The sequence below is a fragment of the Dermacentor variabilis genome, chromosome 8 (assembly GCF_050947875.1).
Source record: "Dermacentor variabilis isolate Ectoservices chromosome 8, ASM5094787v1, whole genome shotgun sequence".
NCBI lineage: Eukaryota > Metazoa > Arthropoda > Arachnida > Ixodida > Ixodidae > Dermacentor > Dermacentor variabilis.
The window spans coordinates 168,494,504-168,514,451 of NC_134575.1; the positions used below are offsets into that span (position 1 = coordinate 168,494,504).

Here is a 19,948-nt window from a genome sequence, read left to right on the forward strand (position 1 = left end):
ATCCTGTCGGGCGAGTGTTATCGAAAAGTTGGCCTACCTTGGAAACAGTGTATGTCGCATACACCCAAAGATATGCAAATGTCCGCGTGATCAAAGCAGATTCGTAAATAAAGGTGTCTTTAACAATATGGTACATTACTACATTGCTTGAATGCTAATGGCTATAACTTCAACTGTCATCATGAGGTGACTTCTGCTGATTTTTTTTCACTGTGTGCGGGTAATGTAAACTTCATGGTCGACGAATAGGGTAAAACCAACAACCTAGTACACACTTCATATTATTAGCAGCCCGGATGAGTTCATTCCCATGCTCACGACAACAATATGCTGACTAAAGCAAGTCCCCAGCGTTCAGGAGCAGGTTTTTGTTGTTGTGCCACCTAACATGTTTCAGACTTGTGAGGAGGATTTGCCACAGAAGACGACGAAATGCTGCACACAGCAATGACTAATGAGAAACGAGTGAAAGAAGACAACGCTCTCTGACACACTGCACGCAAGGTACTATTACACATTCTGTAGAGAAATAAAAGCTTACCGCGATCGGCACGCTTTTCCGCACCTTCCACGGCACGATCAGCCGTGGAAGGTCCCGCGCACGTATCAAAGAACTGAACAAGAGCTGCTAGAATTTTCACAAGGGTGGCACTAAATGAACAGACACAAAATTATATTGGGCGTATGGCTGATAAATATTGGCACGTGTACTTGTTTATCATTTCCGGGTGACCGCTTGTCACCTCTTAACAAATGTTATTACACAGCCCAGGATGCACCTGCATGTATCGGAAATCTTTGGAATGTTATCCATGGTTCCATCCTCTGTCTGTGACCAAACCTTGTGCCATCTGATCGCATGTATGCGCGACCCGAATAATGTAGAACTGTGGAAGACACGCGGGTCCAAGCGATAACTTAGGAACATTCGACGGCTGATGTGTAACAGCCGACGCACTTAACCCGCTGATCAGATTTTCGACGATCGCCTAGTGTGTTCGCCGCTATTGTTGTTCTTTGAGTGTAGCCTGCTTATGAGGGCACAAGTTCGCTCAATAAAACGCTAGTTTCGTTAATCACAGTTTGGCTGCCTTCTTCACCATCACTACTACGTGACAATATTAACATAGGCGGAGCTTGTAAGAAATGCAATGAACATATAAAGCAATGTAGGCAATGTTTGTTTCATCTGTTTAAATTGATCATGTCAGCGACTTCACAAATCGGGATTTAATTCCATTCAAATTTGTATTCAAACATATAATAACCCCTTTATTTATATTATCAAGACGTAATGATCACGACTGTAAAATTGGAGTACCAAATTAAGACGAACGTGTATGCTACTCCTTTTTTGTCCAAGCATTAAACAAGTAACAAAGGCAGAATGAAGAGCAAGTTCACTGTAACAGTGAAGGTGCCTTCTATTCCTTGCTGTAACATCCTTGGGCACTGCGGGATATACTTGCAATAAAGATAAAATTCGAAATTTTCACAAATAATCAATACTCCTTGATGCAAAATTTGAGCGCAGCTGGGGCGCTATAACGCAAAACCGTTCCACTATGTTTTGATTACAATCTTTTGACTTGAAATGTGCTTAACCACCGACGCAAGCATCGGGCGGTCACCTGCAGGGTTGTCTCAAAAGACCAATCAAACGCTCCCCTTGTTCATAGAAGGTGACTTTTGTTTGCCTACACTGAGCGGCTTCTCTTATCTAACTGACGAGGAGAGAGGCGAGGAGCGCGATCAAGTGGAGAGGGATTCGATGTGACAGAGCCACTGCACTAAAAATCGATAACCAGATGAAGAGGGTGGTGCCGGTGTCTGTGATTGGTCCGCTTTCTCTTACTTAGCCTACTGTGGCTCGTCGACAATTCCGGCGGCATGCAACGGAAGCTTAAGATTGACGCTAAAACCAATCCTCATCAAAGAAGAGTTGGCAGAACGAGGTCGTAAATGTCCCGAAACTGCTCTAAAACGTTACACGGCCAGGCAAAAACTTTTAATACACGCAAAGAAACCCATGCTCGCCAGCAGGTGCGAGTAGCCAGTGCCTGAGCGATCGGCGGCAGCCATCTTTTATTCCTTTCGGAAAGGGGCAGCCTGCGGCTATTCTGAGAAAAAATTAGTTTTGTTCGGCATATTAATGCATCTTGAACGCGTACACGTCACCTTGATGCGGCGAGTTTTTGCGGTTTTTTGACGTGCGACAGGCAGGTGAAGTGGGTGCAGTCAAAAAACTTTTCACCTATAGTCGAGGGCTAACGGCGAGAACGTGTCCAATCAAAAGTAACTATTTTTATTTTGTTCAGTAAAATCGTGCATAATCAGTGTTTAGACGTCATATCAGATGGGGAGCTATCGCATTTCTCGCGGCGTCACGTGACAAACATGCGAAGAGGGGGGTCCACGAAAGTTTTTCACCAATCGCAGATGGCTGATTGCAGAATTAGAATAGAAAAGTTTGGAATAGTTTTACGTGATAGCGCCCCTGTATACGTGTTTTCATTTCGCGATATACTGGCTGCCGCGGACATTCTGTCTCGTGCTGCATGTTGCAAATAAAGCAACTTGTGGCCAGACTGCCTCGCTAATCGGTAGATCGCGAGAGAAAGCGCGTGGGCGACGTGTCGGTGTGATTCACATCAGCCGCCGCAGACGACCTCCGGTAATACAGGGTTTTGTTCCTATACAGACGATGCCCGCTACTCTGGGCCCATCTCGGTGCATCGTCGCCGCAAAGCTCATCGTGCATGGCACTACGCTTTTCTTCTTACGCTTTTAACATACCCTCTGCCTCCTCTTTCCTCCTCGCGCTCTCTTCGCTCTCGTCGCTATATTTTATCTCCCGCTGCGGTCCGCGTTCGTTTACATCTTTCGCGGTGCTCGTTCGCACGGTCACAAGGTAGGACGCCCACAACGACGCTCGCCGCCGGAACAGGTGCCTAGGAGCAGTGCTCTTAAAATAATGTGTCATTCTTGACATCACCGTGCACTTGTGTTTCTCTCATGCATTCAGAAAGAAAAGGTACATTGCAGAAGTTAAACTCGGCCGTACAAGTGGTTCAAGCAGCGTTGCGCTCACCTGCACTTTATTGTCGAACACTTCTTGCCATACCACGTAACTCTTACGCAGGGTCTGAATGATCTCCAGCAATCTGTGAAGAACAAAATTCAGCATTGCATAAGATTACCTCACAAAATATTCGCTCTTCATAAAATCAACATTATTATTTCTGTCTTTATATAAAGACATCGCATTTGCTTAAGAATGGGTGCACTGCACTTGCAATGTCAAAATGCCGCGACGCTATATGTGCCCTACCACGCTCACGATGAAGACGACGACCTCGAGTGTGCAAGCGAAGTGCTAGCGAAGGAGAAGCCTGAACTGAGCGCTTGTTATAATTGTCTCGATTAAATACCGCTCTCCGCTCTTGTATCAAGTGAGCCGTGGCACTGGTGGACGTGCTAGGTGTGGCACCACAACCTAATGATAGGGATGACTCCTGTGAGTAGCCCTGCATCCAGCCCGTCAAGACATCGTCCACGCGTCGCGACACGTGTGCACCGCGCAGGCCGTTGCCTGCAAGGTCTGTGCCCGGAATTCGTTCTCTTGCAAGAAACTGTGTCAGCGACCTCACCGACTCAGCAAATGGGGCTTGCAAGTCCAACATAGGTGACTTTTAAGAACAATGTAGTTCGCCCAAGCTTCCACTGTTTGAGGTATGAAGACGCCGAAGACTGGCTGGACCAGTACGAACGCCTAGCTAAGGTCAATCAATGGCGTCCGTATAAGAAGCTTTCCAATGTGTACTTTGCTCTTGAAGGTAGCGCAAGGACGTGGTTCCAAAACCACGAGGCAAATTTGAGAACGCGGGACGATTTTCGCCGTCGGCTACATGATTCTTTCGGAAGCACCGATCGCCGAGATAATTCACAGCGCCTTTTCGAGTTGCGCATTCAGAAGCGCTACGAAGGTGTTTCTATGTTTGCCGAGGACATGTTTCGTTTGTTTCGCCGCGCGCATCCCAAGATGCCTGATTCGAAGAAGCTGAGCCATCTCATGCGCGGCGTCAAAGAACAGCTCTACGCTGGTCTCGTGCGTAACCCGCCTGTAACAGTGAAAGAATTCGCTAAGGAAGCCACAGCAATCAAGCGGGCGCCCTAGCAGCGTTGCCGGCAATACGAACGCCTGACCAATGATGCGCCTGCAGCAGCCGCAGTACTGTCAGTGATGAGACCGCTGCGTCAACTGATAAGATACATTGTGCGCGAGGAGATCACTAAGCAAACTGCGACACCGAAGGTGTTTACTGTTGCTTCGGCCGCTGAAGTTGTCCGCCAAGAAATCCGGCAAGCATTTCCTGAGCCACTCTCTGAAACATGTCCCGAGCCGCGTTTCGAACCACGCACCCGTCCGTCGCCCGCTTTCTACCGTGCCAGTACAGCAGTGCCACTAGCGGCCACCTATTGCCTGCTGGATACAGAAGTAGCATTTCAAGCAACCCCAGCTTCACAGGACCTACGTATGGCGTACTGCTGATCGCCGATCATTGTGTTGTCAGTGTGGCAAACCAGGGCACATTTACCGTTTTTGCCCTCATCGCCAGGGTGGCATCCCGGAAATGTCACCTGCTCCCCCCCCCCCCCTACACAGTTTCCAGAGAGACATCTACGCTTAGACGACAGTGTCACTCGGGAACAAGGAAGCTCAGCTCATCTCCGATCGCGCTGGCCGTCTCCGTTAGGTTATTCTTCGCCGAACCGTCGCAGTTTGGCCGACGTGGTAAGCGGCCGCTCTCCAAGCCCAAGGCGGGAAAACTGAAATCAGCGATCCCCGGGGGAAAAGTTGCAAGTCGCCGAATCGCCAGAAATCCCCCATTATTACTGAGAAACGAGCAGGGCAACCCGGAGAAACGGAAAGCCGACGAATTTCTGAGTGCCGACCTACTCTTAACGATTGATGGGCACGACGGGACAGCGTTAGTTGATACTGGCGCAGACTTTTCGATAATAAGTGAGCAGTTGGCAGACCTGCTTACGTAAGTCAAAATGCAATGGACGGACCCTTATATTCGAAATGCCGGGGGCCAGATAACGACACCTACAGAAAAACGTACTGCACGACTCCAGATAGGAAATACAGCTTTTGTCACCACTTTTATGGATTTGAAAGAGTGCTGCAGAACACTCATCCTTTGAATGGACTTCTTGCGGGAGTACGCGCCGTGGTTAGCATACGGGATGACGAGATAACCTTGTCAACTAGTACAGACACGAGACACGACGGAGAGCACCAACGTACATCGTTACGTGTCGCCGACGACGACGTCTGCATACCACCATTATTATGCAGTCTTGTCTCCATCAGTTGTGGAGAAGAGTTTAACAAGGACGGTGTAGCCGAACAATTAACTGCACTTCTGTTCCATCTCGGTATTGCCATCGCTCGGAGAATCGTCTGCTCAATCGGTCGTCGCACAGAGGTACACTGACAAATTTTACCTATGAACGGCAGCACATGAGTAAAGGCACCGCCGTGGCATACTATCACGAAATTGACCACGTTCAACACTGCTTTGCTGTAAACGAGTAATCAACCGCCGATACGATGCCACATTCATTCGTAGTCCACAGTGAATTGGGGATAAAAGTTAATGGAGAATACCTTAGTAACTTGCGATTCGCTGATGATATTGCCTTGCTTAGTAACTCAGGGGACCAATTGCAATGCATGCTTAATGACCTGGAGAGGCAAAGCAGAAGAGTGGGTCTAAAAATTAAGCTGCAGAAAACTAAAGTAATGTTTAACAGTCTCGGAAGAGAACAGCAATTTACAATAGGTAGCGAGGCACTCGAAGTGGTAAGGGAATACATCTACTTAGGGCAGGTAGTGACGGCGGATCCGGATCATGAGACGGAAATAATCAGAAGAATAAGAATGGGCTGGCGTGCGTTCGGCAGGCATTCACAGATCATGAACAGCAGGTTGCCATTATCCCTCAAGAGAAAAGTGTATAATAGCTGTGTCTTACGAGTACTCAGCTACGGGGCAGAAACCTGGAGGCTTACGAAAAGGGTTCTATTGAAATAGTGGACGACGCAGCGAGCTATGGAAAGAAGAATGATAGGTGTAACGTTAAGGGATAAGAAAAGAGCAGATTGGGTGAGGGAACAAACTCGAGTTAATGACATCTTAGTTGAAATCAAGAAAAAGAAATGGGCATGGGCAGAGTGTTAAGAGAATTTAAAGATTGGACTGATGCAAACTGTTTGCGAATAAATGCCAGCAAGACATGTAATGAGGACGGAAGATAACCGATGGTCATTAAGGGTTACGGACTGGATTCCAAGGGAAGGCAAGCGTAGCAGGGGGTGGGAGAAAGTTAGGTGGGCGAATGAGATTAAGAAGTTTGCAGGGACGACATGGCCACAGTTAGTACATGACCGGGGTTGGTGGAGAAGTAAGGGAGAGGCCTTTGCCCTGCAGTGGGCATGACCACGCTGATGATGATGATGATGCCAAGGTTTCGCGTTGTATTCATGTATAACCAACTCGCCTACCAGCACGTGCTGAGCGGTTCTTCGAGTTACGTACTCCTCTCGAGCAAGCGAGCCCATTTAGACGCTTGGCCAACGCCTCCTAGATAGCACAAGGCAAGTGCACTTTGATCCGTGACGTCGTGTTTGCCCGACTGCGCCAAAATGTGTTGGGGTCGCTACCGAGTAAGCCTTGGTGATTTCGATGTCACTGCTTTCGTCAACATGGGCTTCGCAATGAAAATTTCGGTCTCAGTAGCATTATGTCATAAAGCAGATGGCACAGGTCAGCCATATACCAGGTGCTAGTTTAGCCCAGGGGGTAAGACATTCGGCATCTAAACGCTGGGTCCTAGGTTCGACACTTCTTACCGCTAAAGTTTTTCCTCACGAATGTAATGTTTTTACGAAAAAAGTGTTTTATGCCGGGGTCCAGCATCAACTTTCTGTAACGGATGTGACGTCGGCGCGAACGTGTACAATGCACTCTCTCTTGGCTGGGATGGCGCTGCCATTTGGGTGCGGTGAAGCAACATACTGCATCATAAAACTAACGAGCCGCGAAAGTGAGCGCTTCGGTAGTCCCAGCGCGGCGGAGGCTCCGACGCGGTGTATTCTGATATATGAATGAATCAATGGTGTTTTATTTCTTTTCACTTTGAAAAAGCGGAGACAGGACTAAAAACTGGGGTACAGCTCGACGAGGGTCCCGCCCCCTTATACGTTTGACAGCAGAGCACTGCAGAAACATCACGCCAAATGCAACACTTGCAGCAAAGTAATACTGGAAACAAATGCACTTTCAACAAAAGTAAAAACTACTATAAAGGTACACAAAAATACATCCACACTTATATACACATACAATTTCACATTTATGCATATATACACACACGCAGATACATACCACATGCACAAGCAGTGCACACATATCTATCTACACGTATGGACAGGTGTGCGAACACGCACTCATGATTGTAATAAGTCATTCAAAATATTATGAGATTCTAGTCTATTTGGCGTAACTTACAAAATAGTCTTATTTGGTTATTGGAGTTGCATAAATGATCAAAGTTTTCCAGTGCGAGTTGATTAAGCAGAATGGGTACTGTAAGTGTTAATGATTGTTTATCGTAATTGGTCAGAGGTGTGCGTGCGTGCCACTCCTCTTTATGCCTAGTATCACGGGTGCTACGGTTACCTTTTAAATCGGCCAGTGAAAACACAATATATTTATTAGACTTCAAGTATGACCAGTAGCTTAAAATTAAACGATAGTTGTATAAAGAGCATAAAGGCAAGATTTCAAACCTTGAGAACAGATTTGCCGTAGAAAATAAACGAGGGACATTGGCAATATATCGCACGGCTCTTTTCTGGAGCAAATGCAATTTCGTAAGGTTTAGCTTGCTACATTGAGGTGTTTATTAGAGCATTCTTGGTGATCTCGGATATGGAGGAAAAAGAGTGTTTGACATGTCATAGTGTGTTGCCTGAAGATGGCATGTACATAACATGCACTGGTTGCAAGTACTCATACCATCTAGGTAAATGCTCTGTGGTGAAAACATCCAATTTCCGTGCCAAGGGTGACTCACTAAAATCTAGCTGGAACTGTGCAACATGTGAACTTGGAAAAGAAAAGATGTGGCAATACCGTGACACCAACAGAAGATTCAAACATTCAGAAGAGATTGAAAGAGCTAGATGAAAAGATAACCCTCATGCTTCCCCTCGTCACTAAAGTTGACAATTTGACACAACTATTGGAAAAAATCAGTGACATTGAAACATCGATACAGCACCTTTCCGACAAATATCATACAATATTAAGGAAATTAGACAAGCAAAACTCTGACATTGCAGTCTTGGAAAGAAGGGTCAAGGCCGTAGAATCGGGAACGTCCGCAAGCACGAGGGAAGTCAAACTGCAGCTGAATGAGCTGGAACAGTACAGTCGCAGGCAAAACATGGAAGTACATGGCCTCATAGTGGAGGAACACGAAGACCTGCTCACGAAAATGAATGATCTTGCATGCAAACTTCAGCTCCCGCTGCTTGAGAACGGTAACCTTGATGCGCTTCATAGGCTACCTGCACGAAAGGGAAAGAAGCTTATCCTTCTTGCTCGGTTTTCATCCGTCCTACATAAGGAAGAGTGGATGCGCAATCGCTCGCGCCTTGAGAATGAAGCACCAAACGTGAAATTTTTGGACAACCTGACACCTTTCAACAAACACCTTCTCTGGCTAGCAAGTGGAAAAGGCAGGGAAAAGAACTATCGGTTTGTGTGGCAAAAGAATGGTCACATATTTGCACGAAAAACTGAGGGCGCCAACGCGATTCGCATCCGCGATGAAAGTGACATTGATAACATGATATGATGTGCTATTTAGATAGTGTATATCTAGTGTGAATGACAGTTCAAATGGATAACAGTCCTTATCACGATGTTAACTCTTTTAAATGTATGAAGGTTTCAAAATCCGGATGCTTTTCCTTTTATCATCTGAATGCATGCAGTTTAAGAAACAAAGAAGAAGAAATTGATATTTTTTTGTCGTCATTGAACCATGAATTTGATGCGCTGGCTTTCACTGAAACCTGGTATACTGAATCGAATGATGTTGTTCGCTTTCCTGGTTATAGGTGTGAAGCGCTGTTTAGGAAAGCCAAAAAAGTGGGAGGTGTAGCTTTGTACAGTAAAAACAGTTTTTCTTACGAAATAATGCCACAGTGCACAGTTTTGAGCCCTTCGTACGAATCACTTTTTATTCAGACAAATGCATTCATCTTTGGCGTAATTTATCGGCCACCTTCTACGTCTCTTCAAGAGTTCTTCAACTTTTTAGAAATAGTATTGGGCGACCTCCCCTTACAAAGTAGGCCTGTGGTAATAATGGGTGATTTTAATATTAACCTACTAGAAACGTCAAATTCCGTCAATGAATTTGTTGATATGATGTTGGCCGACGGCTTTTCCAATATAATCGCAACGCCTACTCGTATCACAAGCTCCAGCGAAACACTTATTGATCTATGCCTAACAAACAGTGATATTGGTGGTACCACGGCAGGAGTACTCCTGAGCGACATCAGTGATCACCTGTCAACCTTCTGCTTTATGGAAAGGTCAAATAAACAAACATTCGAACATACTTACCCGCCAAATAGTTACCGTGTTATAAACCAAAGCAAAATTGAATACTTTCGTCAAATCGTCTACTCTGTTGACTGGAGCCAATTGCAGCGTGACGAAGATCCTAATATTTTATACAACAAATTCTTGCACAAACTGACAGAGTTGTATGAATGCGCTTTCCCAGTTGTAACAATAGCAAAGTGTAGAAAAGGAAGGAAGCCTTCGATTACACGAGACCTGCTCAGGCGAATCAAGGCACGAAATAGGCTTTTCTCCAAGTTTATAAAATCTAAAGACTTGACAGTTTTGAAAGAGTATAAAAAAGTCAGAAATCAATTAGGTGCAGATATAAAGAAATCTAGAATTCAATACTACGCTCATAAATTTTCAGATATCTCCTTTGACCCTCAAAAAACGTGGCGTACAGTCAAAGATCTTCTACAGAAATCAGAAACAAATATACCTACACAAATGACAATTGGAGGAACGGTTCTGAGTGGTAAAGATCTTGCCAACGAGTTCAACAGACATTCTTTGGCATTTGGAGATTTTCCTGCCGGAACGCCCAGTAATATTGGAAAATACATAGAACATAAGCTTCAGCACAGTCTTTTCTTATATCCAGCTACTCCTGCAGAGATTAATGATATTATATTAGGTTTCAAGAATAACTGTTATTGCGGTTTTGATGGCATAAAGGTAGCACCAATTGAAGCAATTGCTGACCTAATAGTTAATCTACTTTGTCATATAACAAATCAAATCTTGACAACAGGTATTTTTCCCGAAAAAATGAAGATGGCAAGAGTTGCTGTTTTGTTTAAAGGCGGTGGTGCCAATATAATTGGTAACTGTAGACCTGTATCAGTTCTGCCGTTGTTTTCCAAAATAGTAGAAAAAGTGATTAATACACGGATTACTACCTATCTTAACAAACACAAGTTAATCTCTCCCAGCCAGTACGGATTTCAGAGAAAGAAATCAACTGAATCTGCATTGCTCAGTATTAAGGATAAACTTATTAACAACATAGAAAATCAATTGTACACATTAGGTGTTTTTCTAGATTTCAGCAAAGCGTTTGATTCTATTAAACATAATATACTTCTTAGCAAACTACCGTATTATGGAATACGAGGCACTTCACTTAAATTATTGCAAAACTACCTTTCCGGTCGTTCCCAGTATGTTGTTATTAATAATCCCGCGTCTAATTCTGAGTTAATAAAATTTGGGGTTCCTCAGAGGTCAATCCTAGGACCTACTCTGTTTCTTTTATACATCAATGACATGGTATCTATCCCACAAACCCCTTCTATTATCTTTTACGCTGACGACACAAGTGTATTCTTTTCTGGTGAAAATCTAGGTTCCTTAATCCCGCGTGTAAACTTATGGCTTAAGAATCTATCTGACTGGCTTGTTACAAATGAACTCTCATTAAATGTTGACAAAACTAAGTACATTGTTTTTACCCCTATTAACATACCTGTTTATATTAATAATGATGTGGCATTCGAGTCGCGACCGCTAAAGAAGGTAGCACAAATTAAATTTTTAGGTGTTCAGTTTCATGAAAACCTTCGTTGGTCTTGCCATATTCACTATATTAAGCGTAATATTGCACACTGTATTGGTATGCTTAATAAGTTTCGCTTATTGTCGCCTAGTTATATTCGACGTCAACTGTATTTTAATACCGTTCATTCGCGACTGCATTACTGCCTGCTTGTCTGGGGCACCACTACTAGGTCTAACATGGAAAGCCTCCATCGATTACAGAAAAAAAGTGTGCGCTTTATTGAAAATCTACCACAACGTGAATCAGAATCTGTATATTTTTCGCAGAATCGCATCCTGGACATTGAATCACTATACAAACTGCGACTATCAGAGCTTGCATATTCAGATTTCAAAATTGATCCACAACTTTTCTCTTTGAGGTATACCAAACATGAATCCCACTACGAGTTTAGGAGAACCAACTTCACCAAGTTTAAATGCAGGACGAATTACGGGACACAACTGTTAAATTGGCAAATTCCTAATGTGTTAAACCTTTATCCTGCTCTGATAGACTTTATGGAAAACTGTTCCTCTTTGCCTGCTTTCCGAAGCCAGGCAAAGAGATTTTTCTTAAATCGTGTATAAACCAGTTAGAAATTTGTTTCCTTTGTTCTTTTTTGTCAAGTGAACATATTTGTCATGTGAACATTTTTGTTTTGTCGCATGGGAGATGCAGTTAGGATTCCTTGCTTTGTTTTTTTCTTTTCTTGGTCAAGTGAACATGTTTGTAGGTATAATACATAATTAATTAGATTGATTTGAATGTACAGTGTATGTATATTGCTGTATGTCAATTGTTATAATCTCCCCGTAAAAAAAAATTGTACTTCGCAACTTACCATGTCGAAACTGTGCCTGCGTGAATTCAGGGTGTCTAGGGCCTAGTCAGGTGACCACGTGTGTCACCTTTAGCCCTCTTCACCCGGACAACTGTATATTGTCTAAATTTCAGTAAAGTCAAAGTCAAAGTAGGGCCCTAAACAAGGTTACAATATTGCAGAATAGACAATACTAAAGTATTATAAAGTAACATTTCTATTTTAACAGGAAGAAAGGGTTTCAATCGACCTATTATAGCTACAACAGAAGATAACTTTTTACTTGCATGTTCCACGTGATCATTCCGACCTAAACCTTTGGCGAATGTTACGCCTAATACCGAGGCCGTGTTAACAATATCTAATTGATCCGTATCTATTTTCATGCTTATCGTACTTCGTAACATTTTCCCTCTTTCCATATAAACAACTTTTGTCTTGCTGGCATTTATTCGCAAACAGTTTGCATCAGTCCAATCTTTAAATTCGCTTACCACTCTGTTCCCATGAAGCTGTAGTTCAGTTTCTGACGTAGCAGTGATAAACATTGCTGTATCATCAGCATAAGAAATAAATTTTGCCCGTTTTGAACTTTGTGGCATATCGTGTACAAACATTATGAACAGGAGTGGTCCAAGGATGCTTCCCTGCGGCACTCCAACTCTTACAGCCCGAAGACTGGACTTTTCCCTTTCCAACCCTACAGATTGTGCTCGATGCGATAAATAAGATTCAAAGACCTCCAAGGCGTGACCTCCACGGATACCATAAGCTAGCAGCTTAGCATGTAAAATTTTATGATTTACAAGATCGAATGGTTTGGAGAAATCTATATATATTTCCATAAGTAATATTTTATTGTTGAACGCCTTTAGAATGAATTCTTTATGAATTAAAAGCGCTGTTTCGGTGGAGCGATGCTTCCTAAATCCATGTTGTAAATCACCTAGCAAATTATATATGTCAAGATATTATGCTATTTTATCGTGAATTATTTTTTCAATACCTTTCGAAAACATTCGTAGGATCGAAATTGAATGACATTTGCCTAGCAAATTTTTGTTACCTTTTTTAAACACAAGCTGCACTCGGGAAATTTGCATGTCTTTCGGAAATTGGCCAGACGATAGAATCAAGTTGTGAACAGGAGTAAGAACAGGAAGAATGATGTCAAGGACGTGCTTTATAGGTCCAATTTGAATACCATCTGTGTCCTGCGATTTACTATTTTTAACAGAGCTTATAAAAGAAAGGACCTTAGCACAATTCGTAGGAGTGATGAAGAACGATTTCGCACTCATGTTTTTATTGGGCAAGGCATCATAATGACTACTCTGTAAATCACTACAGGGGTGAACTTGTTGGATAAAGAAATCGTTAAAAGCATCTGCTAGTGCTGCGCCAGATAGCTGCTTGCCTTGGTGTAGAAAGTTATGGGGAATAATGTGAGGTTAACCAGGGGCTAGTAGAAAGTTTAAATTTCTCCATGTCACATCGGATCGCGTAGGCGCTGGTTTTGAAAATAAGTTTTGTAGATATAAGTTTGTAGCTGTTCTCAGTTTACTTGTAAGTTTATTTCAGTAGAACCTATATTCTTCCAAACTAGCTGGTGTTTATGTTAAACAAAATGGTCGTACAGCGCATTCTTATGCTTAATCATGTTTAATAATTCATAAGTAACCCAAGGTTCACGAGCTTTCGAAGCTTTTTCTAACTTTTTTAATCAAAAATGTTCATGGTATATTTTTTAAATGTAATGATAAAAGTGGAATATGCACATTCACTATTGTTTGAATTTAAAATATTGTCACAGTGCTACGAATTGATCGAGCTGTGAAAATCTTCCAGAGAACGTGCCGTTATGTCTTGAGCATCGCAATTTAGTGTGCTCTTTTTTACTAAACGGAAGGTACTGCTAATTAAAACAGCACTACCTCAATGGTCGCTGATATCTCTCTAAATAATATCCGCTATTACGGGATCAAAGTAAGTGTGTGCGAGGAAAATGTGTAACAGTGTGGCAGTTCCCTGAGTAACGCGTGTTGGCGCTGAAATTACATAGCTTGAACTGTTCGCGATTATCTGGTCCTCAAATTGTTGCTTATAGTGCGTGTGCGTAAGCATGTCCACATTACAGTCACCTCCTAGAAAAAGGTGAAAAATTTCCTGCGCAACATGACTGAAAAGCTTTCCGGTGAAACTCAAAATGCGATTAAAATCACCGGAGGGCGGCCGGTACATGACACAAAAAATATTGTCGCGGTTTCGGAGCGTAGGTACTTCGATATCAAAACTGGTAGCGCAGAAATTGTCCATAATTTCACATGTGACACCTTCCTTAACAGAAATAGAAACACCGCCTCCGCATTTCGATAAAAACTTTGATAACTGGGGGGACAAAACACTTCTGACATGTTAGTGTACCACATTTCCGTAAGCATTATAGCCGTGAACGGCACATTTAGGCTTTCCAGGAGCATTTCCATTGTGTCAGTTTTATTTACTAACGAATGAACATTTTGGTGGAAAAATGACAGTGATGGTCTTTTTGCATTCATTAGTATGTTAACATCATGTAATAAAAAACCCATAACTGAAGCAGAAAAACATAAAAAAGGAAAACACAAAAACGACTGAGCTTTCCTACACAATGTTCCTTAAATAGGAGTAAGGCTATTAATCCAGGCATGTAATTAATCCTGGCATGTATTAATCCAGGCAAGTAATCCAGGCTATTTATGAGAACAGCAGGCGTCCCAGCCGATTTGCGAACGAATATCTTGCCGTTTCTTGTCCAGGCATACTGCCATTTAACATCTTTCTTCTTTTCATTCACGGCACCGAATAGCCGCTTCATGCCAGGGCACAAATTCTCGTTTACATAAACGGGCACTTTGTTGAAAATCCCAAGGCTTCGGAAGATAGCTTTTGTTTTCTAGCCCTGTCTAGGAAGGAGTCTCGTGAGGATCTTCGGGCAAACTGAATTACAATGATAGGAGCACTAGTATTGCCTGATGCTTTAACACGTTGGCAGATCTTAATGTTAGAGTCCTCAAGGGGCATGCCTACTGCTTGTCCTTGTTTTTTGGCGATTTCTTTGATGTTTTCGTTCGAAGCATGTGGAACCCCCTTGACTTCTACATTATTGCATCTCGAGTGCTGTTTACTGTGCATAAGTCTAGTTTCATGTTGCTTCAGCTCCGCACACAGGGCATCATTCTTACCCTCCAACACCATAACACTTTCTTTTAAAGCTTGATTTTCTGTTTCCACTCAATCTACGGACACCTTCATTGACTCGTAGCCTTCGTTTGTGTTGTTCAGGCTAGCCTTTATTTCCCTGATGTTCTTCCTTAAATCCCTCTCAAGGCTTTATCGCAAATCACGAAATTACTGCATCATTGTTCACTCGTCCTCAAACAACTTATGCATTTCCTTTGTCATGCTATGCAAGTACTGCGAAATTCAAAGTAGCAAGATTAAGTACAACACTACAAGTAGATACAGAGTGGCAGTAATGCACAGCTTACGAAAACGTAGGCACTATAACAGCAACAGTAGCAGCATCAGCAACGGCAGGAGAAGGTGTGATAGATACATAAAAAACTTGGTAGAAACACACTAACCCGTATGGTAAAAATTTAACGTGTCAGACAGGGATACACGCTGTCGCAAGCCACTGGGGGCAAATGCATTAGGGGTAGGAATAGGCGGAATGGAATGCAACAGGATTAGGTGGGGTAGGTCTTCTGTTCAGGTGACGACGCAGTTTCTGCGCACGGCCTGTCATTCGCGCCCGTTTAGCCTGTGACGCCTCGTCTCCTACGTAGTACAGCTTGCACATGCATCAGCAGGGCGTACACACCGCCTACTAGTTCGATTCCAATGGAAGAAAAGCAACGACGTCGACGGGCGAATCTCGCTTTGGTCTGGGGAGAGACACGCCAGCGTGAAGCAGAACCCCTTCGCGCGTTCGCGGCACACGCTGCGAACTCTGCCACTCGTATTCTCGAAGCTGAGCGCGTCGCTACTCAACTGGATGGCCGAAGCACTTTGGAGCGCGGCCTTCTCGTACCTTCACTGAAGGGACTCGGCAGCACGACGCCGCTTGTCAAGAGGACGCCGCTGGCCAAGCGAACCTACAGCACGGTCGCCGACCCACAAATCGTGCGCCTTTTGTCGCAGTGGACTGTGAGTTCACGAAGGAAACATAAAGCAGCTTCTGAGAAGACACATTTCACTTTCGGTTTCTAATGGTAGTTATGAAAGAATGCTCAACCATATGTTGATAAAATAATTTCTTTCTTGGGGTTACCGAAGCGAAGTTAGGACGCAGGCGAGAGCTTTCGCGGACAAAAAACACGCGGATAACACAGGCGTCAGAGAGGGAGGGTGGTATGGCTTCTCAGCGATGCGCTATCGCCTCACGCAATGCCTGGCGCGCCAGCGCCCAGCAGACGTTCCTTTTTGCCCGCTCTACACCGTCAAGCCGTGCACGTGACGTGGCGTAGCTGCCAATGGAAATTTAGATGCCGGTTCGCTGCTACAGACGGCGGCTTCTTCGTTCAGTAGGCCATTTGATGCTGCCGCATAAAAAGTCAACCGTTTCCTCCCCCTCGCGAATGCATTCATTAACCTTATTGGCACCGGAAAATATATTACATTTTTCATTTTAGCCTTCTGCTACGTAGTTTTTGAAGGCCGCGGTTGTGTGCAACGATATGTATTGACATTTAACTTCTGCACAAAGCGCGTGGGGCATGAACATCTTTCAACACGAACGTCAGTGCATTTACGGGGACACTCTTGCTGCACCTATCTCTTTGAACGCTGCCATTGCTATAGGTGACCACATAATACCTAAATATTTCAATTAAGAGTACGTTACTTGGATAATTCCACATTTTTATTTCTAGTTTAGCTGGCGTTCACTTTTGATGTTTGCGGACTAAGCGGAAGCAAATCTGCTATCTTGCGAAAATTTTTACTCATTTGCGCAAACTTAAACACAAAAATACGCATGATTAACCTACCCACACGCGTATGCAGGTTTGTGCAACTGTTTGTGTGTGTTCATAGAAAATTTAACAGATAAAATTAGAAAGCACTGCAGCTATTGTGAGGAAGTAAGGACTTTCGTGGTGCCATTGCTTCGTTTGAAGGGAACCTTAAAGCCATATTTTGGAATTATTCTTATATGAAACATTTGTTTTGACGTGAACAGCTTTTGAGACAAAGAACTCGGCTGGCCATAAAACGACTGGAAGAACTAGAGCATCAAATCTACAGGCACAATCGCTATAATATTGTCAGAAGACAACGAACAGAATAGTACAATCGGACGATGACGACGAGTACGACGAAGAGGCTAAAAGCGCGCCAGAGCCTTGCAGCCGTCGCCGCTGCTCATAGCTGTTTTACCAATTGTAACCTTGTGTACAGTTGTAAGTTGTAAAGGTACGCCATCACCGCAAATATTATTTCTTGTGGAAGTGTTGCGTAAGCCGGCTCCGCGTGCTGATTCCGTCAACCAAGCTTCGAAGCGGTCACCTTCTTGATTGCGCCAGCGCAACAGCTGCAAGCCTGCATAACGACGGCGGAGCAGTCACAAGCTATTGTGATTCTTTTGCACCCTCGGGGCCTGGGAACTTGATTACGTGGATGGCTCAGACGCCAGGGACTGGATCGTCATGTACGAGCGTGTGAGCCTAACCCGTCAGCCTAACAGCCGAAGACCTAGCAGGCCGCCTTGGCCTTTGGGCTCCCCGTCTTCGAGAATACTCGCTTTCGGCTGTTCTAATATCGGGTAACCTCCAACAAGATACCATGTGAATGTCACAGCATCTCATGAATCCGCCCATGCCGTTCAGTGAGACATCGACGCCTGCATCTTGTCTATTAGAACTGCCTTAAGATGAGTTACAAACAACGCCTCGACTCGGCTTTACGTTTTACCATCGACAGTCTTAACTCTGCCACACCCGTACCTTCACTGTACTTTTTTCTGCCTTCACGAAAACATCTTATGCAGCCACAAACTGCCCCTCAATGGCGAGGAACGCCTTCTCGTCGTGCAGCAATATGAATCGTCCAACGGAATGTCACTAGCTGCGCCCTGTGCCCACGCTGAAAGTGCTTGAGATTTAGGGTGGATACTTCCGGTTATCACTGTAAAATATAACACCAACGAGTTTCGCTTGCCGTTTAGCGGAATAAAGGTATTTATATGGTAAAGTTCTTACGTGAGCGATAAAAAATTGATGCTGCTGTTCGAAAACCCTCGGCTAAAATAAAACAAATAAATTATCAAGCAACAGACTGTGGGGCTGCTGTTTGTTCCGCTGCTTCGAAGTTCCTTAATCCGCTTTTTTATATTTTGCTGATAGGAGCGCAGAAGTGTTGCAGTAAAAAGGGGCCCACTGTCTTGGTCTCCTTTTTTCCGCAACACTTCTCCAGCTCTCCTTTCCAAGACATAATGTCAAACCATCCAGCCCAGTAGCTTACTGTTCTGAAACATGTTTTTACGACACGGTTACTGTTCCAGGTCGGTTTAGTGTAACTGGAAAAGTTACCATTTCCTGGCGCAAACGAACGAGAGTCAGTATTTGCAAATGTAGCTCGGTGGCGGTCACTATCACCATGCGCTATCCAACTGTGTAACTAGTGCGCCTTCGGTGTTACGTGTAAAACGTAAAAGCACCTCACAACTTTATCATAACTGCAGCTCCTTATTGCCTAGCTTTTAGAGACGCCTTGTCACGTTAGAAATCAGAGTTATGTGCACGGGGTAAACTTATATATTAACCTCATATATTAACCAAATTCCTCTGCGGTTGCTCACTTATTTGTGCCACGGAACCTAGACAACACCTTGATATTGAGAATATTCATAACAAACCTCTGGATGTAGTAGTCCTCCAGCTTGTCAAAACGCCAAGGAAAACCCATCTTTCGCATGAAGCTAGTGACGTTTGGATTAGACATCCTGCAGAAACAACAACAATGATCAGCATCACCATCATCAGCCTATTTTATGTCCACTGCAGGACGAAGGCCTCTACCTGCGATATCCAATTACCTCTGTCCTGCGCCAACCATTTCCAGTTAGCACTTGAGAATTTTTAAAGAACACCAACTTTTATGAATAATATGTGCAGTCGCCCACGCAGCATTCGTCAACATTGGATAGTCTGTAAAATATTGTTTGATCATTGTTTAGCATCCCAAACAGTGGATTCTGCAAGGCGCGAACGTAGTGATAGTTTTATAGGATAGGAAATGTAATCGCGGACAGTAATGGCACAAAATACTGGAGTTCATAATAAATCTATTTTAATTGCGATAGCAAATATATAAGTGCTCTACGCACATTTCCGCCATCTCCGCAATGTTCCGTAATAAGGCCAAGTGCGATAATAGAGACCTTTGGCTTGTACGCTATTCCGGTAAACGGGAGCGGTTTGGGCGGATTGCCGGATGGTCGGGACGTAAACGTGAGTGGCCGGAGCGGTGAAGCCGCCTGGTGATGTAGAGCTCAACCAGACAAACGCATAGCTAAAACTGCAGTAACTCACCATATCCTGCTTCGCCACTCGTGCAAATTTTTGGCAGCGCCGTAATTGTGAACACGATTACGCCACTGTCGAAAATTTACGCCAGCAGCTAAGCAGAATATAGTAATTAGGGGCGCTATAACGTAAAACTATTCCAAACTTTTCTATTCCAATTCTGCTATCAACCCTCCACGATTGGTCAAAAATTTTTTTCGACCAGCCCCACTTCACCTGTCTGTCACGCCACATCACAAAAACCGCGATACCTCCCCATCTGATATGGGGTGTACACACTGATTATGCATGATTTGACAGAAAAA

The 19,948-nt window shown here is 43.8% G+C and overlaps 1 protein-coding gene across 3 annotated transcripts in view; it reads right to left on the minus strand.

Annotated features, from left to right (window-relative positions):
* LOC142590718 (beta-hexosaminidase subunit alpha-like) overlaps nt 1–19,948 on the minus strand; it is a 190,130-nt gene that overhangs the window by 46,827 nt on the left and 123,355 nt on the right. For all 3 annotated transcript variants that reach the window (XM_075703143.1, XM_075703144.1, XM_075703146.1), the window contains 2 exons: nt 18,974–19,060; nt 3,092–3,164 (listed from right to left, as the gene is read on the minus strand). In XM_075703143.1, the coding sequence (XP_075559258.1) occupies nt 3,092–3,164; nt 18,974–19,060 (160 nt within the window). The remainder of the gene's footprint in view (nt 1–3,091; nt 3,165–18,973; nt 19,061–19,948) is intronic.